Source organism: Plectrocnemia conspersa, unplaced genomic scaffold, assembly GCF_051122295.1.
Source record: "Plectrocnemia conspersa isolate PC_06_02 unplaced genomic scaffold, ASM5112229v1 ptg000012l, whole genome shotgun sequence".
NCBI lineage: Eukaryota > Metazoa > Arthropoda > Insecta > Trichoptera > Polycentropodidae > Plectrocnemia > Plectrocnemia conspersa.
Genome location: NW_028277176.1, coordinates 26,631,601 through 26,655,639, shown reverse-complemented (window position 1 = coordinate 26,655,639; position 24,039 = coordinate 26,631,601). Strand labels below are relative to the sequence as shown.

At 30.0% G+C, this 24,039-nt stretch overlaps 1 protein-coding gene across 2 annotated transcripts in view; it reads right to left on the bottom strand.

Moving 5' to 3' along the window:
• Window positions 1–24,039, bottom strand: part of NaCP60E (Na channel protein 60E) — a 301,694-nt gene that overhangs the window by 7,075 nt on the left and 270,580 nt on the right. For both annotated transcript variants that reach the window (XM_088199232.1, XM_088199233.1), the window contains 15 exons: window positions 20,030–20,249; window positions 18,927–19,061; window positions 18,170–18,426; window positions 16,223–16,350; window positions 15,908–16,065; window positions 13,798–13,954; window positions 10,208–10,336; window positions 7,030–7,244; window positions 4,106–4,276; window positions 3,838–4,031; window positions 1,981–2,212; window positions 1,595–1,923; window positions 1,269–1,528; window positions 850–1,210; window positions 235–550 (listed from right to left, as the gene is read on the bottom strand). In XM_088199232.1, the coding sequence (XP_088055358.1) occupies window positions 235–550; window positions 850–1,210; window positions 1,269–1,528; window positions 1,595–1,923; window positions 1,981–2,212; window positions 3,838–4,031; window positions 4,106–4,276; window positions 7,030–7,244; window positions 10,208–10,336; window positions 13,798–13,954; window positions 15,908–16,065; window positions 16,223–16,350; window positions 18,170–18,426; window positions 18,927–19,061; window positions 20,030–20,249 (3,262 nt within the window). The remainder of the gene's footprint in view (window positions 1–234; window positions 551–849; window positions 1,211–1,268; window positions 1,529–1,594; window positions 1,924–1,980; window positions 2,213–3,837; window positions 4,032–4,105; window positions 4,277–7,029; window positions 7,245–10,207; window positions 10,337–13,797; window positions 13,955–15,907; window positions 16,066–16,222; window positions 16,351–18,169; window positions 18,427–18,926; window positions 19,062–20,029; window positions 20,250–24,039) is intronic.

Sequence of the window (24,039 nt, the reverse complement as noted above, 5' to 3'; positions counted from 1 at the left end):
AGAAGCCCTATTGCAACACCTCGCTCCAGCCTGCTGGCAAGTGACATTGGCAAGACCAATTCATTTATTAATGTAGCTATTACAAAATTGACTAGTGCTGTGGATTAATAAATATAAGGAAGCTTTTTCTGACACATGAGGATTATGTAAAAAATATACTCCTGTCTGTTTGTTTACTAAATATGTAAAATGCCTTAAAACATTTATCAAAAATGTGCAAGAATGACAACTTACAAAAACTATGATGAAGTCCAGTATTGTCCAAAAGCTCGTAAAGTATTTTGTAAAACCCAATGCTATCCATTTCAGAAACATTTCTATTGTGAAGATCAGACAGAAACCCAGATTGGTCCAGTACAGTATTCGTTTCAGAGATTTGTTGCTTTCTAAGTGAATATCTTCAAAGCAAAGTGTTATACTGGACGCAAATATCAATACAAGAATAAACCATTCGAAGGCAGGTGTATCTACGTATTGTAGAACAACCGTTCTGGTTTTAACCCAGCGTTGCCCCATCGTTGTTTGTATCATAGCTTCCCAACAGGGGCAACTGTAATAATAAAAAAATGGATTTAGAATATATTTTACATCAATCATTATCACACAAAACATTGATGTTTCAAGAGTTTAAGGTTAAGAAACTGATTTAATTTACAGTTCTAATTTTTAAGAGTATTGTACCTATCTGGAGAATAAATATTGGAGCTTGTAAATATTATAGTTAAACTTTAAAATAAAATATTTCATTACATGAATTCATATTTGTGCTATCTACATTATATTTAATCAGTTCACTTCACTTTAAACTCTTGAACGCTGCACAAAATAAAAATTTTCAAGCGTAGATACTTTTGATAGCATTGTTGCGGGAAACAGTCTTGCGGAGTTTTGGCTGTTTTGTTGCGTCCGAATCCTGGAAAATTTGCAAATCTATCAACAAATTGACCCTTTGAATTCCTTCTCCCGCCCACGGTTAGCTCGTCGACGTAAGAAACAAGCGCATGCCATGGCCTCTTACTAGTGTTCTCTTTTGTTTCTTCTACCACCGTCATAACAGCCTCTTTTATCTTGAGCATCATCTTTGATTTTTCTGGACGCGCTACTTCTTCATGTTCGCTGAGTGGCTGCGCTTGTCCTTCTTCTGTTTCTGTGTCTTTAGATGAGCCTTTTTCTAATACGGCCATTTCTATGCTCTCTGTGCCAGTTTCATCTAAAATATAAAACCAATCATCATAAAGCTTCAAAGGAAAAACTAATCACAAACTTACCTTTGCTATTCAGCTGCGTGCCAAAACCAGAAGAGAATTGCATTTGCAAAAGTTGCTTATTAATAAAATCTTTTCTCTCAGATTCTGGTGTCAATACATCAAGAGCTTCTTTGGAATCTTCTCTAATTGTAGCAGAATACCGCTTGCATTCACCGCCTATCTCTTTAATATCCTTCAATGTCTCTTGACTTCCATGATTGTAAGCAGAGCTTTGGAGCAAGTTGCTGTTTTGGAAACAAAAATCCGATCCAGATACAGGTCTAAAATGCATAAGATACGCATGAAAAGAATAAAAAAGGGTGCACGAAAATTCATCATACCATTACCTATTTAATGCTTCTTGGTAACTGTGGTTATAAACGTTATCGTGTGGAAATCCTATGATTGTCTCTTGCATCGACCCAGAAAATCTCTGTTCGCTAATTCCAGAGAATCTCTGTTCGCTAATTCCAGAGAATCTCTGTTCGCTAATTCCCGAAAACCTCTTTTCGTCTTTCTTCCTCTTCTGTATAATAACTTCATTCACCAGTTGTTCTAATTTAGAGTTCTTATCGTTTTCGTTATTAGGTTTGCCGGTGAAAAACATCCGTTTCTTTTTGATTATCGATCGTATTCTTTCGAAGCTGCGTGCTAGTTTGGAATCTTCTCCAACTTCCTATAAATTAAAAGTGAGTCAAATACAATCTAAGATGGTTTAGATGGTTCAATTTACCTCCTTCCGATTTTTCAGCTCTTCGCTATTAAAACTGTTGAGCAACAGGGCAAGAAAGAGGTTGAGTACCATGAAGTTACCCATGACGAGTGCCGGAAGAAATATAAAGAAGCAAGTTTCAGCTCCTGTTGCTCTTTCGGCTCTCATACAGTCCCACAAAGGTTCTATCCATTCTCCGCAAAGAATCCGAAATATCATCATGAACGAGTGAAAGAAATCGTTAAAGTTCCATCTGAAAAATAATGCGATTATTATCAACAAGTGTTCCAAAAGAAATTAAAATAATTTGTACGCATTTTAGTTAAAAATTATGAATATAAGTATATAAAAAAAATAAATCCAGGGTTACTTAATAACTGTAAATATATGTTTTATTTATAAAATAAAAAATAGTCATTTCGTATAAGGATTTAAAAAACATTGTAATCGGTCATTACATTTATATTACTTAGTAGATTTTATTTCTTAAACGCGAATTTGTGATATCTACATTAAAATCTTAGTGCTTCTTCTTCCGTAATAGAAGAATTTCCTTCACAAGAAACAACAGGTTTCATAAAAAATTGTAAAATTTTCTGCTTAGCAGCAACAAAAAGCTTCAGTTGAAATAAAAATATTTTCAATGTTAACATATCATGTAAATAAAAAATAAATATGTAGTGACCACATCTGCCACAAAAATATAGCAAACTTCTAAAAAGATGAGATAAGGGATGACTCAACAATGACAATTTTTACGAGTCATCCAAAACTCCGATGTTTTGGGTTCGCAAAACCTAGGGCAGACGATACCGGATTCGAGCCATAGTCGCAGCTAATGTTACTCGCATTCGTTCCCATAAACTGTACGGCGCTAGAGCGCCCCCAGTGATCACAGCCCTTAGAGCCACGTCACCAGAGAGCCTGCGCCTCTTGAATACCGCTCGCTTTTAGTGTCTGCGCTTACACTTTATTTTTTATTTAATCTAGAATTGATTTTCCTATATCACCACACGCAAGATTTTTAATTAAAAAATATTCTATAAATAAAATATAAACATAAAAAAATAGTATTCTTTCTCATGTTCAAGAATTTTATGCTATGATTTAAAATAAAAATGTGATCATTAAAGTAAACATCTTAAAATCTTGATAAACGTAATTTATATAAATAAGTAACATTAAAAAAAATCGCACATGGCTCCACATATTATATATAAAATTTAAAATGTTACAATTAAAAAGTTAAATTTTGATAAAATATACAATACATAGACAAAGTATGCATTAACTATGAGTTTTAGTTAAAGCGTATAATGCTGCATTTCGTGTTTACTTTCCCTAGTGAGTGTGTGAACTCTCTGACGTAAGCTAGTTACATTGTCAATGAACAAGATTTGACAGACAAGTGTGTTTGATACTAACCTATGTATATAGCAATAAAATAAAATAGCGTTGGACAGGTTAGGTTAGGCTAGGTTAGGTTAAGTCAAATAGCGAACACCCAATGAACAACTATCTGCAACGACTCTACTTTAAATGAGGATTATATAAATTGTCAATAAGATTTACTCTTCATAAATAATTTAAAATACATAATAATAATATAAATTATTTAATTTTAAATACTTTAACAAACACCGAACAGTGAAAGCATACAATAACTAGTTAAATTGTTTATAAATTATTTTGTGTGTACTGTAAACCAGGCGCGTCCGATGAGATACATTCCCTTTCCCTCGCTCGCGTACTAAGTGACGAGAGTGAGTGAGAGATAAGAGCGTGCGTTACATGCGTTCCGCACGCGCACTTCTCTGTCGTCACTTAGCACGCGATCGTTTTATCTGACAAATTTGCTTCCTAATTATAGTTAATTACCTTGGCACAGGATCAGGATCAAATTTATCCGGTGTGTAGTCTTTCGAAAACAGCTGCATTCCGATCACAGCAAATATGTATATAACGATAACTAATACGAACGTGAGATTACCTAACGCGCCGATCGTGGATATAATTATACTCAACAACACCTTCATGGTGGTCCACGATTGAGCTAATTTTAATACTCTTAACTGAAAATGATAAATCACATCCATTAAACATTATAGTTTTATAAATTATTATTGGAAATAAAAATATGACTTACCAATCTAAGACCTCGCAATACGGACAGTCCGTCGACGAGTTCGAATATTAGATCTAGCAAACTAGCCGATACTATAATAAGATCAAATATATTCCATCCACACGCGAAGAAGTCTTTGCTCAGTGCCAAGACTTTTAGGAAGCACTCAAGTGTGAAGATGGATGTGAAGACCTGAAACGGACAATGGGTATTCATGAAACGTACCGTCGCTAAATCACGCCCGATCTTAATGAATCTTTCCGAGCATACACGTATTTAGTTTTTAAACTCTTTCGTAGTTGTAACCTTAAAACATAAGTAAAAGGGTTAGGGTAATACGAACATTATTAGTCCATATTCTATATTGTAGTATTTTTAATTTGAATGCTACAAAATTATAATTATACGAGTCTACATATTCAATAATTATATCGAATTGAAAAAATTAGCTACCTCTAATAAAAATATAAATATCTGAGAACAAGATTTAAATAGGGTTTGATAGGTTCGGGGTTTTTACATTTATTTGGAAATAGTGCATGGAATATTATTTAATAAAAAATCAGTTTCTCTACTACTAACGGAATTAAAATATTTACAGGATAAATATTATATTTTTAAATAATATATATTTTATAGATATACATAGTTTATATACTTATTTAATAGGTTGTATTATTTTTAATAAATATATCTGCTTAAACATCGTTTTTCAATATATATTAAAAATATATTGATATAAATAAATTGTAGGAGTAATATTTAAGAAAATAAAGAAATCCTTTATTAACCTTTTTTTGCAATGAAAATACCGAAATAAAAAGTTAAATTCGTCATCGATAAACTTAAAACTGGACCACTAATATGCGCTATGTTCTCATATTGTTAAATGTAACTTTGATATATTAGATCACCTTCTTCTAAAACAGTTGATATCGTATTAAAAAAATATGACGAATATTTATATATATGACGAATATTTTTATATAAAGGCTAAAAAAACATGAGGAATATTTATTTATTTTAAAAAATTGTGAGATTTGGGGGGATATAAATTTAATTCTGTTATATTTCTTGTTTTTTTTTATATATGAGCCGTTATAAATGAAAGTAGTTTAAGCATAATTTAAGATATATTTAATTTTTCTCATGATTTATTGAATATTAGTTTTGCTGTAAAACGGTACTGCACACAAAAGTAAATATTTTAACTAAAAGTGGTCTAAGTTCATCATAAAAATAAACAAAATTTGCATTGTAAAAAAGTCATAAATTTATTCTGTCGCGACTATCCTTGATTGTTGCGATTAAAAGCCGCAAAAGCTTAAAGTTTTTAATACTAATTGATTTATTTGTGAGTATTTTCTCGTTGGAGCTAAACAACGATTCAGTTGATATTCATAAACAGTCAAATCAAAATCTGTTTTTAGATCTAGTCACTTTTTCATGTTTTCAGATATTTTTTAAATTGTTCCATTTCTAATAAGTTCAGAAACACTGTCAAATATATTTGGTATTCAAATATTCCGATTAAAGTATATAGTAACAATTATTTTTCAAACAGCTGGAGATTTGGCAGCACTGTCACTAGATTTTTTTATGCATAAGCACATTTAACCGACTTTGTGAGTACTTATATTTGTATAATATAGCGATTATCGTTGGTTTAGATCATTTAAAAAGTGCATTTGTAAGTGGACCTAATCCGGTAAAAATTGTATTCGTCACGTGCACTCGTATGTCAGCCTAGCAAATACAATTATTCTGTAAGTCGTAAATATTATAAAATTTGTATTTATAAATTGCGTCTATCGTTAGGTATAGTACAATTTAAATGAAACAGATATTTTTTAAAAGAAGAAAAGTTTGACAAATAATACTTATTTTTCTTCTACAGATACACATACGTTATGCATCTGTATTTATTCTTAATTATAAATATATCATGGTTTTTCAATGTATCTTAAAATCAATAAATTTAAAGTATATGAATATTAATTAACTGTATTTGTGAAGAAAATGTAGAGATCATTTATAATATTTTTTTATTAAATGCAATGTTTTATTAAATGCAAATATTAAGATTAGATTTAGTGTTTTTAAAATGTTTGTTATCTTATATTATAAGAAATACAATATTGTAGATTTATATTCATAAATAACGGTAAATATATTTCCTAATATTTATTATAATTGTAGCGATTAAAGTGAATATTAAGGCAAATATATATTTTTTTAAATATAAAAATAGTTTTTAAACACAATAAATAGAAATATATCACTTAGTCCACTATCAAAATCACTGGCACATATTAAGGCAAAAATAAAATAATGTCTTGATTTTTTTAAAGAGGAATCAATGCTTTAAATTTAACTATTTAGAATCATATCTTTACATATTGGTAAATAGGAATAAGGTCGATTCAATTTGATCATCCATATTCGTGACTAGTATTGCTATTTAAAGCATCCAACTTAGTTATTGCATAACTCAAATGGCAGGGAATAATCATTATCATATTAACTGGAAATAACATCGTAGCTATGCAATACATTTAATAATCAATAGTAGAGTTTTACAGCTAATTCACTGATTGTCGAAATCTTACAAATGGATATGTATAAAAACATTATTTTTATAGTGATTTATGTACCTAAAAAGTTAAATGATATATTAAATTATAATATTTCGTGATCTGTTAATATTATATAAAAAATAATAACCTTGAAATAAATCACGAGATATTGGCTTTTTATTAATCAATTTTTTAGATATCTTGTTGAAGTAGTAGCACAAATCTGCGCCACTTTCACATGCATCGCATGCAGTTAATCATGCAACTACCATGATAAAAGTTTCATTCTCCCTTAGTTTTATTCTCTTACCCCATCTAGAAGTTGTCGAGTTATTTAGATTTTTTATACATATAGTTATAAAAACTTACTTTATTGCCTATATCTAACGCTTGGCGTATATTCTCGCTCATCCCGTGGTGTTCCAACGCCAGGAACAGCGTGTTCAGAACAATGCAGGTCGTGATGAACAGTTCAAAGAGCGGATCTCTCACGATCTTGTACATGCAGTTTTGAAACTGCAGCCACCCCTCGTAGTCGATGCAGCAGGTGATGCACTTATCGCAATTCCTATCCGGCAAATCGTCTGCGAAAGCACAAGAGAAGTGACAATGTTAATGTAGAGCATGACAATGGCACACTATGAAGCAACATCTATTGGGGATTCGTCGATGGTCTTAAATTAAAACATTAGATAATCATGCAGAATGCACACATTGACATTTGATTATAACGGTGCTGGTTTATTTGGTGTTGTATTGTATTGTATTGTACGTGACGTCACATTTATTTAACAATTTTATTCGTTGCTTGGTTCAATATAGTATATATTTTAAGCAAAATGTTTTTAGAGTTACATCTTTTTATAAAGGCTAAAAATGACATAAATAAAAAGCCAAATGGTAAATATTTTTGAAATTACCAAGAAAATATTAACATATTTTTTTCAAAATCAAAAGAGTTACAATATACTAATATTATCGTGTTTTTTTAAAGAGGAATTATTGCACCACACAGCACTTAAATATATGAGTGAAAGTAATCCGCAAATATTTGCATATATAACGCTGTTCCGGCTAAGGAAAATCGTTATAAAAAACTTTCTCTCTAATATAAAAAGTATTTTTAATGTATTTGTGTGATGCTGCGAACGTTGAGAATGGAACAGAGCATTTCTGCCTGAATTAATTAAAAAATAATGAGTCAGAATAATCCATGATTGTTTCACATATTAAACGCTTATCTCAAAACCATAATCTTTTTGTCAAGAATAAGTAGTATTTGTTCTGTTTTGTTTTGAATTTTAAAACTATTTTATGAGCATTTAAGTTGGATTAGAAAATCAAGGGATTTTTTCTGGGTTATAAAATTTAGATATTTTTAAGATTTAGAATGTATGAAAAATTTTTTTACGTGAATTTATGAAGCATATTTGTAGCAGATTCCTAATCAATTTTACGTAATTCCTAAAAAATAAATATTTCCCTATTAATTTTGGCATTAAGATAAGATGTAAAATAACGTAGTATTTTCTAGGACTCATTTTTAGACTCTAATATAAAAAATAATACGTTTAAAATTAATTTTTATGAGGAGTTTCATTGTAAAATATTTTTGTCATAAAGATAAGATAACTCTATGCATATGTAAAAAAATATGTATTTTTTTCTTGGAACTTTTATTTTGATAAGTTGCTAAAAAATCATTGTAAAATAAATTAAAATAATATTTACACTGTAAAATAGTTTATATTTTTGCCACAGAGAGAAAATAACGTATTCTTTCTAAGAATCGTTTTTAAATACTTGATTTGATATGACATTAATAAAACATTTTCAAATTAATTTTTACTACAAATTTTTACACAAAGGTATGATTTGTAACATATTTTTTCATATGACCCGTATTTAGGCTTTTGAAATTAGAAAATCATTTGCATTTGAATTAAATTTGCCACGAAGATAAGATAATTATGTTGAATGACTTATTTTCCTATGACTCGTTTTTAGACATTTTACTATTTTAAAATTATTTTTGCCACAACGATATGATTACTGACCCTGTTTTAATATGACACAAAATTATCATTTTAAAATATATTTTTTTTTATGATTTTACTATATAAGATTTATGAACAAAGATAAGATAACACGATTTATATTTAAAATAATATTTTTTTCATGGTCTTGTTTTTAGACTATTTTATTTTTGATATAATATTATATAAAACAAGTATTTTTTAATTTGAGTTACACTGTATTAGATTTAGCTTCAAAGATAAAATAACTAGATTTATATGTAAGATAACGTATTTTCCCCTAGGACTCGATTTTAGATAATTTTTTTTTGATTTGAGACTAAAAAGTCTTTGTTAATTTGTACCTATTACTATTTACACTATACAATATTTTTGCCACAAAGAAAAGATATTTTGATTTATTTAAAAAATAATAATTATTTTTTCAATAAGCAAATTTTAAGTACATTTTTATTAATGCTTTAATGTAATTTAAGTCTGTAGTAAGATATGTAGTATACTTCTACTTATATTAGTATATTTTTTTAGCATGTATCTTTTCTAGCAATTAGCGATTTTTGCTTAACCTTTTGATTGCTAAAATCCGATACATAAGTTTTTTATACATTTGAGAGAATTTTTGGATCGCGTGTCATCATTGAAAAAATAAATATTATATGCTTCAGTGGCATATATCATTTTTTCATGTCATATGTTTGTATATATCGATATTTAAATAGTAATACTTTAAAGTTTGGCAAATGAGGAGTTAATGGCAAAATGTATTATAATTATTTAAATCAGCAATAACATAGGGGTAAATTTATAGTAGGGCACATAAAATCAGTTGTAAAAAAATAATCTCGATATTTCTTGGGCTTGGGCTTTCCCTATCATTGAGTTTTTTCCAGTTAACTTTTTGTTTATGTCGGCCTTTATAAATAGAAGCATTTAGTATGATTATGACGTCACATTAGCGTTGCGTTTCGCGTTTGCGATTTAACTGTAACTCCATATAAACCAGCACAATAACATTTACAACCGTCGGATCATGCGACCGACCTTAGGACGGACCCATGATCATCGATCATTGAAGGTTTTGAATATTGCGAAAGACGTCAAGCACATCGTTTTATATAATGTATAAAATGTTGTTTCATGAGTATAAATGTATTTTTATCATATATACATATAATAATATATAATATAATAATTTTGGTACGATTTGATTTGACAACGTGGAAGTGTCGGGTGAAGATTCAGAGTGCAACAATACAAGTGTAAGATATATAATATACAAGAAGGAAAGATAGAAGATATTTACAACAACAGCACCGTCTTTTGGGCGTCTTTTTTTGGTGGTGAGCAGTGGCAAACGCCCAGAGGCAGTGCTGCAAAGAAGAATATACAACAGAGACAGAGAGGGAGAACACCAAGAGCATGCTTGACACAGGCAGCGGCAGTCTGTTTTTATTCTTTCAACTCAAAGTCGTCGGTACACGTCTGACACCATAGTGGATGTGTGTACTTACCGTCGAAGTAGGAGATATATATATCGTCAATCGGCTTTGCTTGTAAACCTCCGCTGGTGCACAAGTCAATCGAGGGCAGCGGCAGCCTCCCCTGCTGCATCTCAGGCCTCTGGTACGGCCAGTCCGCCCCTGATGATCATTTTTTACATGTTTTTTTGGTTTTTGTTGCAAGGAAATATGTGCCGTAGTCATTGCGCTCAAGCGGAAGCGTGGCGTAAACTATGTATTAATGATGATCTGGTAAAACAATGTGAAGATCACCTCGGTTGATGCTCTCTTGATGCGTCAATCAAGCATCATGCCAAATGTTTGATGGTTTAATGAGATGTATCAACTCAGAACGCTATACACATGCAAATGACTCGCCCTTTTTCCTTGGTATATTTGGCATATAAACATATAGACACGTCTGTAAAATCATGGAACTAAATTTTTCTGAATCATTATGATAACATCAGAAAATCTTCAGCTCCATGATTATTTTAAATAAAAATTAAAAATATTTGTAGAATAATTAGAAGTTTGGAAATATTAAAAATATTCAAGCATGCTTGCTTTAACGTAAGTCACATACACGATGGATCAAAACATATTTTGTACATGCTAATATCTCAATAATGATATAACAAATTTAATGTTAAGCTTTTCTCACATTTCATTTATGTTGTAATATATTTTAGAATGTACGTATTTATTAAAATATTCATCAATGTTACTAAATAAAATTATGCATATTTTAACGATGACCGGTTAAATTTTTAACCTCAATGTAATATTTATTATCTACAATTTTGGGTACTATCCAGATCACTACCAATAAACTGCTTCTGCAAATTTTGAATCACTACCTAAATTAGTCACGACGCTATTATTTTTACTACAACCGAATAAATGGTATCCATATAACAAATACATTACACGAATGTTCCTATTTTTTTAATTTACAGAATAAAATATATATCTTTATACTGAATCACGATACACCTAATTATATTTAATAAAACGGCTTACTATGTTTTTTTTAGTTAAAAAGGCAAATATCGGCATATTTTTTGTAACAAGTATTAAAAAATATGCCGGGACCACATGAAATCGCTGCGACGAAATTAGTCGCAAAGGACCATTTATTTATGTCTCTTGGATCATCCAAGAAACGACATTTTATCTCGTCGGCGATATACAAACAATATTGCGTATCATTAAAAACATGACAAAATAATTGGGTTGGTGTCTAAATATCGCCACACTGAACAATTGCCAATAAAACCCAGATTTTATATTGTATAAGATGACCACGTTAATAAATTAAATTAAATTGTAATCAAAATTTCTCAAAATTAGTGAAACAAGATCTTCATTAGATCATAAAAATGAGTCTGGTTCCGCCCCGAATCGCCGAATTATCGTTAAACATCCCCAAATGGCCCAAAGGCCGTACTAAAATCATTTTTGACAGACACTCCAGTCATGAGCTTTATCCTAAACTAGCAACTTCAATTCAGACTTAATTTGTACCAAGCGGAATCGATTTGAGCTCCGTAGTTTTACATACTAGCCGTCAAACAGGTATTTGAATCCCAGAGCTCAACCCGACCTACAAGATAACCAACGAGACTATGCGACAAGTACGTATACTAATAATTTCACAAATTGTAAGGCAAATTTCACACTTTTAGCTTAAAATTTATAAGAATATGCTTTAGGTAAAAATTCAAAAATTTTAAACAATGTGAAATTGTTTTATAGTAATTTTGGCAATTTTTATTAAAAAAACCGTTGGTTAAAAAACTCATATTTTGGGTGATGAATAAAAATATTTATAAAAGTAACGCCTTAATAATACATTTAAGTGACTTTCGTTTATATTTTCGTAAAATAAAAATAAAGAATATTTCTTTATCACTGAAAATTCCAATAGCAATATTTTGACTTAAGAAAGGCTAACTATTCATAAGATTAAACAAATACTTTATAAAATACTTCCCTATTGCAAAAGTTGCTCTGTGCAACTATTTTAACCTCATTCTAAAAAATACAATTTTGTCATTTTCTTTAAGTAAAATAAAAATATAATGAAAGTATTCAAAAAAGTGCATCACAACAAAGTAAGACCCATAATTTTAATTTAGATTGTCGGGACCACTTATAATAGTTGCGAGTCAATTAGTCGTGAAAGACACGTTAAAAGGGTCGCATAAAAGTAATTGATTTGTATTTTATGGATCTTCTAAGAAATGATTTGTTTATTTTTTGTCAGCGTTAATAAGCAGTACTGTGTAACAATTACGTTCCATTACCACTTGACAACAAACGATAAGGTCATTGCCAATTGAACAGGTACCACTTAAAATAGGATAAATATTTTGTAAGCCGCTAACGAAGGAATAAAAAATATTATTTAAATAATATTATATGATTTGTCTAAGTATACTAGGAACTACTCAATAATAAATTGTTAGTAATAAGTAAAACAATATGTCAGGTATAGATCAAATAAAGTTCATAAGAGTTAAACTTACAATTAGGTATTAATATTTTGCTTTATAATACATACGTACATTCTAAATATATATTTTATACGTCAACGTTTAAATTGATTTATTTTTGGGATTTAGGGACCTGAGTAAAAAAGTAACTTGATTTGGGTTCAAGCAAAGGGTTTTACCGTTTGCCTGATATCAACTTCGAACTAATTCCTTTGGGTGATCCAAATCCGACGTTGAATATAGGCAAATATAAAATTCAGGCCAAATTAGCTTTGAACAAAAGTAAATAAAGTTAAAAATAAAAATCAACATCAGACGTGTCTAGATTTTTATATGAATTATAATATTAAATTGTTTTATTCTAAACTTAATTCTAGTAATTAGCTTAATATTAGTAAATCGTCAATTTAACTTTATAGACTTTTATTTATTGTTTTCTTTATAGAATGATATGATATGGCGAAGCTTAAGCAAGCGCGTAGAAGAGAAAGAAAGTCCATTTGGAAAATAGATTTAATTACAAAGAATAAAGAAAAATCGAAATTACTAATAGTATAAAACAGTTTTTTTCATACATATAATATATACAAATTTCACATTGTGTATATATTATATATACAATAAAAAGTATATTACGCACGCTTCTACTTTTTATTTAGAGTTCAATTATATAAAATATTAAAACTACGACTTAATATTAGTTTAAATTAGGTTTTTTTTTAATATGTATCACATATTTATTTATTTACACGCCGGTTTAATCATCTAGTTCTCAGTTGTAACGAGATATGTTTAAACGTATCTACGAGTGCAATCTTTTTATACTAGAATGTGTTATAGTATATTTATAACGTTGCTCGTGAAGCTGCGATTATTGGTAGCTTTATTCACGAGTTCTAAACTCGAAATCTGCTTTCGTTGTTAATCTAGATAATCTTGTTGGGGGTGTAAGGTGTTCGGAATTGAATTGAATGTGCAAAGTGTGTGTGTCGTCCTGTGTATTTATATTAGATCATAAATTCTCCATCTGTGTGTGGGGGTAGACGTCTGGTGCGATGGTGTTCCAATTGTGCAACCATAACCGTACCGCTTTCGGAATCTTACCCAAGACGACGATCTGGGAAAGGTAATCGGGATGAAGTGTGTAAGTGGAATGAGCGTGCCGTACTCTCCGAGCTTGGGGTATGCCATTGCATTTGATCACTCGCATCGATCTGGGTGACAGCGCCACCGTGACTGGGGTGGATTCAGCCCTCTGGAGCTAGAAATCACAAATATACATTGGTATGAGTTGGTTTACAAGATTAGTTTTGAAGGCAAAAATACACAGAGTAAGAAAATATTTTTATTACATCGCACAATAATATGCATGATTTACATATATATTTAAAGCCGATGATCGAATAAATATTGTACTGTGGGGTTTCAACCACATGCACAATTTATTCTAACGACTTTTACAAATAAACGAAAAGATAAATCAAAAGCTTCAAAAATTCAGCTACACATATATTTTATACAACAATGGCAAAGAGATCTTGTGACCAAACAATTTCTTTACTACACATGAAAAAGTATAATTTTACTAGAACCTGCCAGATTAATTATAGTTTGATTGGTAAAAATAAATATCTACCGGTGAAAATATATTCTGATGTGATTTCACTGAAATGACGTATTTTAAAAAATATTTTCGGAATAGATTCTGAACTGTTTGTTTTTAGATTTTCTTTAGAAGATAACACGAGAATTTCTGGTTGATAATCAGGGATGTTATTTCACATTTTTCAAAAGTTGCACATTCAATGGTCTAGCCATTGAACATTTTTAATATTTGATGGCTGTGCTTTTGATTTCTTTGTATATTTGATGTCTGCTAACATTTGTCTTAAGCAATTTTTAATGTGTTAAGTCTGTGTTCGAATTTAAATTGATTTTTAATTAATATTTGTTTATCATTTGACATATTTGTACATATTTTACACATAAATATATATATTTATTTAATGCTAAATATTTTTTAATGCACACACAATTTTACCCCTTTCGATGCTACAGACGTCAATTGACGTCAACATAATATGTTCCACAGTGCTAAGGACGTCTACTGACGTTAACCGTTTTTTAAGCAATTTATGTGACTTATGAAGGGCAAATTGAAAAGAATAATTTAATAAAATATATTGCCAACCCTTGAGAAAAGTAAAATTTTAAAATATAAGATTTTGGTTTTAAATATTGGTTTTTATATTTGTTATGACGCTCGAATACAAACTTTGCGTATCAGTGAATCCACCAGGCGCGTACGGTGAGATATATTCCCTTTCACTCGCTCGCGTGTTAAGTGACGAGAGTGAGTGAGAAGAAGTGGGCGTGCGGAACGCATCTAACGCACGCCCAATATCTCACTCACTCTCGTCACTTAACACGCGAGCGAGCGAAAGGGATGTATCTGACCGTCGCGCCTGGTTGCCACATGTGAAAAAACTCATGGATCGCTAGAAATTGCTAATTTTTTTATTTATATAAGTTTAGTTTTAATCACACGTGTTTGCAATAAAGTTTTAAGAAATTCAATGAAAAATTAATAGTTTTTCCTTTGTTGTGATCGTTGCGTTCCTGTTTTTTCGATAGTTTTAGGTTTTTTTAAATTGTTTTAACTTATAATTGTATATATTTTCAAAAGTAGCTTTTTATATTGTTAAAATTATTTTTTCTAAAAATGGAAGGCAGTTTTGTGATATGTTTATTTTGATATATTAATTTAAAAAAAATTAGATTGTTCGAAAAATGAATATCGGGAAAAAGTAAAATAAATAATAGTATTTTAAAATTATTTATTAGTCGCCTATCATATGTATTAAGTGACAGCATTTTCAGATGAAATTTGATATAACAAACACAAACAATAAAACAACTTTATTATAAAAAAATGTTACGTGCAGTAAATAATTTCACTATATGGCAGCACTAAGCAGCAAAGAAATTAGGAAAATATTATAAGTAGATATTTAAAATATTTTTAATGTATATTTCGCATAAAATATGTCACAACGGTGGTAATTTTTATATTAAAAACCCGAAAATACTTATAACCAATTGTCCAGAAGCAAATAAAAAATAAAAATAATCAACACCTCAAGTGGTATGTGGATCCCATATTAACAACCCATGATTATACAGGATTCATTCGTAACAGTTGACAACGTCATACCTGAACCAAGCTGTGTGCTTGCTGTTGATCCTCCGACGGCTGGTCAGGTTCTTCGTGATCGTCCACGACACCTGAGTCATCAAGCGAAGATTCTCGATTGTTATCAGAACCACTCGCTTGTCGACTTCCGGCGCCAAGTTGACCTCTATACGGAGGCACTGTAAATACAACAGTACATTTCAGTTATTATTTAAAACATATATTTGGATTATGTTTCTAATATTCTATAGTCAATGAAACGCCCGTTTCAACGACGGACTCATAACACAATAATTCAAGATCATTTGTAACGGTTGAATTAATCAAGAGGCTCACCTAGTGCGTTTCCCGGATGCAATTTACCCTGTTGCAATTGAAGAGTCCTCGGCGGCGGTGGGGGAGCTCTACCCTTAGGAGAGCAAGTGCTATGACGAGGCGAGGGACTTGGGCTGGGCGTCACCGACCTGGGAAACAAACACAATTTTACCAGATAGCATTTTATTTGTTTGCGCCGGATTAATTCCGCTGAGCATTTTTCACGAGATGAAGAAAACAAAGGGCGAGATCGAAACACAAATTGGGCGTTGTTTTTTTGGGGTGCCTATCGTCCTATTTTATGGAAGGCAGACAACTTTATTAATCTGTTGTTTTCGGATTGTTCAAATTAAACATATATATATATATATATATATATATATCATATATCAAAGTTGCATTACCGACAATAATAAAAGTTACTATTAATCATACATATAAGAGTTGCTTTACAAGATTAATTTTAAAAGCAAAATAGCAAAAGAAAGATACAAACATGAAACCTTACTATAGAGTTTTAGGATTAATGAAAAAGTTAAAATTTTCACTTTCTATTGTATATTTGAGTTTTTTTAAAGAAAATATATCATATGATTTTTTCTTTCGCTTCCAAGATAAAGCAGCGATTTACAACTATAAACAACAATTTAAAAGTAAATATAATTTAGCATTTATTTAAATTATATAACATAACTGTGTATTGACCTGAAATATAAAAATAATAATATAAAAACGAAAAAAACATTTTAAATAGAAAAAATATTTTTTGTAGCGGCTTTATAATTTATATAAATCTATCTAGAAATATAAATGGATATGGTAAACAAATTCGTTATAAGAAATATATGATTTTCTCACTACACTGCGCAGTGTAAGCTAAGATTATAATTAAAACGTGATCCTAATTTTTCAAGCCACATATTATTATAAATAATCTATTTTATTCGATTTGAGAAAACTCGAGAAAATCATTAAATTTACAAATTAATTATATACTATAAAAATAAATTTCTATCCTCTTAAACTAATGCAAACATTTTTTATTAAAATAATAATAATGATAAAATAATAAAACGAATATTTATAGCGATTAAAATAAAAAAATATAATTATCTAAACCTATCTAAAAATAAAAGAGTAAAAAAAATTGATATACAATTTCTAGAATTTTCTTACTACTAAGTATAATATAATGCAAATTATGTTTTTAATTAGAATGTGCTTTAAGTTATTAATAAATAAAAAAATCTTTCTATAGATTTTAAGTATCAATTGAAATTTAAATTTAATTAGCAGTTCGAAGATTTTTAGGGATCATTGATATTGATACGCATTCGCTTAGCAGTGAGACAGATTTTCTTTCCACTAGAATAAATAAGGGACCTTTAACGGTAATTGAAAATATACAGTATAAGGCAATATACGATTCCCAGTAGATATGAGCAACGTTCTGTAATTCTAAGGCATGTCAAAGACGTGGTCCCAGAGAAGTCTTCATGCGCTCCACGAGCAGTTGGGTAATTGATATTTGCTACCGGACAGCATATATATTTTTAAAAGCTATGTTTGGTGCAAGGCATCATAAAGTTTCATGAGTAGCTGCAAAACTGATAAAACTGAAACTTTCATAATAATACTATAGTTGCAATCTTAAAGGAAACTTCCAGCTGCGAAACTTTACATTATATATGTACGGGTATTATTAGGAGGCGCAGCTGATGACGTAGTATTGTCTCTAAAGGTATTTTTATCAATGATTAAACATTTGAACTTTTATTAAGTTTATTAAATGTGTTTTAAACGTGACAAATCATAGTCCCTAAATGTTTACTAGAAGTATCTTGCTTGTTATCGACCGGTTTGTTTGCGGCCAGTGTTAATTTCGCGGCACCGCCATTTTTCATGAGACGAAGAAAACAACAGGTTGGGCAATATACCCACCGGTGAATTCCGAGTGAAATATGTTACCTGCTCTTCTGCTGAGTGGGTGGGTTCGGCGGAGGCTGCGGGGGTGGCTCCGGGAGGCCACCGCCGCCCACTAAGGCGTTGCTCCTACCCCTTTTTCTTCGTCTCGTCTTCTTTCTTGTGTACGAAGCTAACAAGACACCTTTGCGAGCGTCGATCCTCTTTTGGTGGTTCTTGGCCAATATCTTCACGCTGATATTGGCCGGATCGAAGCTGAATATTGAGTCGTCCCGGTGTTCGTTCAGATCTTTTTTTCTCTCCTATAATCCAAATAAGCAATTTGTGTCAACAGATTCTTTATAAACAAGACATGTATACACTGCGTTTGAAATCGATTCATCAATACATGAACGGTATTGTCTAGACTTATTTGGCGCCTTCTATATGAAGGCCTAACGCTTTAGCCGCAGCTATTTCATGACGTCACATATGTTAGGGTAAGCGTCATATGTATATAGCGTGTTAATTCAAGCACTATATAAATATTATGTTGTGACATCTTTTTTACAAATTTATGGCAATTAGAATATGTTGAATATGAATATATAGAATATGTTTCACCACAAATATTTTAATGTATTATTTTATATTTCGGTTATACAATAGCAAATCAGATTATAAATTAAAGCGAGCTTAATTTTATGGATCATTGTCATATTTGTATAATTTAAAAAAAATGTGGCTAATTTTTAAGTTTATCCTTCATAATATCTAGTAACCAACAAATTATTATTATTGAAGTAAAAATAAAAACACTTACCTCTTGTGTAATTTGCGATTCTTCTTCATAACTCAACGCCACTACGGCTAGCATTAGGTTAATTAGATAAAAAGAACCGAAGAATACTACTACGGTGAAAAAAGAAACACTCATTGGTCCACACGACGATAACACCTAAAACAAGCAAAAAATAATAGCATAATTAATTTCACGAAAAAAATTAAGATATTGTGCGGATCTGTCGCGGACAGATAAGAAAATTTGTAACTGTCAACTCGCAACTGCGGTAGAAACTTTGCACGTATTATATGCGTTTGTATTAAAAATAATAAATTAAGCTCAAAACTTTTGCATTTCATTATTTCGGTAAATAAAAAACTGGGTAATAATTTTCAATTTATTTACTTAAGATAAACGAGATTCTGCCTTACAAAGATGAGGCGCTAGATATAAATAGATTGAGAGAAAAAATATGTTTGAATCACGGTTGAATTCATGAATAGCAAATCGCATGAATCGTATAAAAGCTATTAAGTACGATTATTAGGTATTATTTTAATTTTAACATAGAAAAATAAAACTTTGTTACAAATATTTATTAACAAATATAGGAACAAATTAGTCCTTCGTATAAATACAATTTTAAATAAATTGAAATAAAAACTAAACCAGTTAGTATCTTTGCTTGTTCAGCAAACAATATATTAGCGGTAGTGATTTCTTGTGTAACCCTACTTCGTTTGAACCATTTTTTGTATATTAGTCAGTAATTTAGTTTTATCGCCGATATTTTGCGTAAGCGTTTTTAAACCCGCCACTACTACAAACTACAACCCAAAAAAGGGCGTGAGAGTTTTTCCCGCACGTCAATGGAGCTAGCTTGCACGTCGGGGTTTTCTATTGCCGCCGGGGCCTCGATCTGATTTGTGAAGGTAGAAAAGGGCTGCTTTTATAGGCCAAAACGGCCGTGTAAATCATGTATTTTACGGATTCGAAACCGGGAAGCGTTTAAAAATGAACGTTAAATTTTAACCTGACTCTTTTAATACCGACCCTCGAGCAGACTATTTATGCCCTTCGATAACTGGGAAAATATCGAGCGCCTATGCTAATTCGGACACTTATGAGAATAGTTTTTTTACCATGTTGTAGACGTTTTCCCAGTAGTCGAGCGTGATCAACTGGAAGGTGGTGAGCATCGACCAGAGGAAGTTATCGAAGTTGGTGTAGCCGTGGTTGGGGTTTGGACCGATACACAGACAGGTATAGTTGACTGGACAATGTCTGGCACCTGTTAGATTTCCGCATATAACTGGGTCGCCGCCTTCGTTGTATATCCAGTTTCTCTTGTCACTGATCCACCTGTAATTAAATATAATAATTAATATTATCAATAACATACTGTTCTTATAAATTATAACTAGTAAATAAAAGTAGTAGATGTGTTATCGATGCTTGTCGAACTCGAAAGACAGTCATTATACTAAAATCTGTCTTTCTCTATCCATATATCCATATATTTATAAAATTTTCAATAACACGTTCCCTTTGTTATTGAAAATGCATATCATCCCGCAGTATATTTATCTGTTATTTGAATATAACAGATTGAAAGATAGTTGATTATTAGAAAGATGAAAACACTATGTATTGTCAGATAAGAATATGTTCTATCTCCTATTATTTTTTATTTATATTCCAAAACTATATTCAAAGAAGCACTAGAGGAACAAAAATAAATAAAAATCAGCGGGGAGACAATTAATAATATTCATTATGCTGATGACACGGCTATATTTTCTAAGACCGTTGACGCCTAAATTAAAAATATAAATATAAAAAGGGCCTACGAATAAACATCAGTAAAATAAAATTAATCATGTTCGCAAAACTGAGCAATTTATGAGGTTTTAAAAAATGTATTTGTCGCCAAACTGCACACCCACTGGATAAAAAAATCATTTGGACGAATAAAAATGCATCTTTATTGTATCATCAATTTTATTTCAGAAAAAAATTATTATGGTTCATAAGAACTCTATTTATATCTTAGATTTTTATTAGCAAATAAAAAAATAATACATAAAATTAATCATGTTCGCAAAACTGAACAATTGATGAGGCTTTGAAAAATGTATTTGTCGCAAAATTGCAAACCCACTGGACAAAAAATCTTTTGTACGAATAGACATGCATTTTTGTTGTTTCCTCGATTTTATTTCAGTACAATATATCTTTATGCTTTATAATGAGCTCAATTTATATCTTAGCTTTTTACTAGCTAAAAAATAATATAGTATAAAATAAATCATGTTCTTAAAATAAAAAAATTGATAATGATTTGAAAAACGAATTTGTCGAGATATATTGTAAAATTGTTTTTTTGACTTTTAAGGTACAGAAAAAAGTTTAGTTTTCTTGCAAATATTTGCTACGCTTAAAATTTTTTTTAAAAATTTTTAGTGGCAAAGCAATAAATAAAGCTGTACCAGAATATAAATTTTATACTTGTGGCGAAGTTGCAAGAGAGGAAATTAAGCATATTATCAATGGTTTTAGTATAGTAAACCATTAAAAATATTTTACTACAATTAATATTTTAATTAAGTCAGTGAAATATGGCAATAGTTTAATTTAAAACAAGAAAGAAGTAATAAAGATATGATTAAGTTTAAAAATAAAAACTTGTTTAACGAATATTTATGTTAACCTATCAAGTTTTTAAATAAAATAAAAAGCTGATACCATCTAAGTTAAAATATATGGTTGTAAATTATTAGTAAAACATATTGATAAAAAATTAAAAGACACATTCAAATGTAATTTTTCACAAAAATTGTAATTTTGTAAAACTACTCTTAAGTAAAATAATAGATTTAAAAAATTTTGTTTAGAAATTTAGTCCAAAGTCCAGATATGCCATTAATACTTGACAATAAGCCGATTAGCATATTTTACTATACTTAAACGCTGTTCTAAGACTAGTATAGTACTTTTAAAAATACAAACATTTTAAAATTAGCAAAATCGACATGTGCGAATAATATTTATGTAGTTTATGAAAACAGATAGTTGTAAAGGTATATTAAGGTTTTTATAACACCAAGACCAATGCGTTAGAATGGGGTAAATCTGTATCAACTAGGTAAGTCAATCAGTCATAATGAATACCGACAGGAAAATATTAACAACTAAAATTTTCAGTCTGGAAATAAGTGACATCTAAATAATAAATTAATAAGTGTATTATAATTTATAATCAATAGATGTCATTTTGAAGCTGGAGTCAACCCGCGTGGCTAGAACCCGCGACCTCTGGGATCTTATGGGCTGCGCTATTCTGACATTAAAAATGAGCTTTAGTTTAAGTAAAATAAAATATACTAATATAAAACTTATTGTTGATCTTTTGAATAATTTGTGTTACTAACCATTTTAACCGTAAAAGCGTCACATATTATTTGAGCCTCTGTAGATAAAGCTTTAAAACATACTTATAAGTTTAATCGTTAAATAAATAAAATAGTAAATAAGTATAAATAAATAAATTAGTATTATATTATAATAATAAATAATGAGAGGCATCCAATGGGGTATTTTCTTTACATCATAATAAAAAATTGTTTATGTATAGACAGATTGTAAAAGAAAAAGTTTAACTTTAACTTTTTTGCTATATTTGACATAAAATACACACGAAAAAATAAATGTCTTAAAACTAGTGTTTCTTTTATATTTATTAGGATTTATACAAAAATTGACTTTAAAAAAAAAATCAATGGATCATAAATCTCAGTATTTCCAAGAACCGATTTTGATTTTCTACAAAAAAAAATTATAAATAAATAATTATTTTAACAAAATAAATTAATGCTTATAAAAAATAAAATGAAAACTAATACAAATACATGAGCATGAAATTGGTAACTGAACGATAATATAATTTCCTAAAATAAAAAAACTCAAGTTGGGATATTCGTGAAGTGACTTTAAAAATTTAATTATATGTATATAATTTTATAGCCGATAAATTAGATTTATCAAAAATAAATAACGTTTTAATACATATTATGTGTAGGGAATACTTAAAAAAATTAGGTAATAAAAATTAGGCCTTATATATATTTTTTAATTAGAAGAAAGATAAGATCTAAACATTGAATTTATTCATAAGACGTATTATTAACATCAAATAAGACGCAATACAAATTTTGAAAAATATTTATAGTAAAATATATAGACTATTGAAACAGAATTAAAGCATGATTCTAAAATCGAGTGCATGAACATTTTTTGTTTATTAAGTTAATTATTAATAAGTTATTTTGTAAGTACATATACATAAAATCAAGAAACCGTGTAAATACGTATATTAAAGGAACGTCTTTCAAGAACAAATAATATGTCTTTGCAATCACGTTCAAATAGCTTGATTATAATAACAGGGAACTCGATATTTGATTATATATCACAAATATACTAAAGAAGGGTTGTATAAAACCTTTCGCTATAATTTTAGCACGTCCACATTGTTTGTTTTTATATTTTCACTACAAAATAACACCACGATTTAAAATATATCGCAAGAAAAGCTGCGCCCCATAAATCCTCGTGGAAAAGTGTTTCTTGCGCGACTCTTTGCTCGGCTCATGTTTCTGTCTTGACTTGCCCATAGTGCGGATTTATTCTGCAAGTTTATTTTCAGACACATACGAGGTTATTTATATCTTCAGAACAGAGCGGGATGACATATGGCGAATATAGCCGGCGTTGAGTAGCTTTATTGATGTGGATACTGACTTTCTGCAGAACTGATTTATAATAAATGTTTTGCAATATAAGCTAATTTTCTGCTTATAATATCCGTGTATTTTTAGTGAGCTCACCATTATACTATCAAAGCAAAACGCTCAATTTAGATTAATTAACTCTAGCGTGGAATTGGGTCGTTTAAATTACTCATAGATGTTGGTAAGTTAAACTTTAACACCTCGGCGCATTTTGGTAAGCTTTCGCTCCACAGTGACGCAAACAAAATTGTGGTGAATGTATTTTAGTACCAGCGATAATACATATACTGCAGCAGCGGCATAGTCATGCGCGCGAGCAATACTGTGCAGTTAATCTCAGGTGGATACACCTAGAACACCCA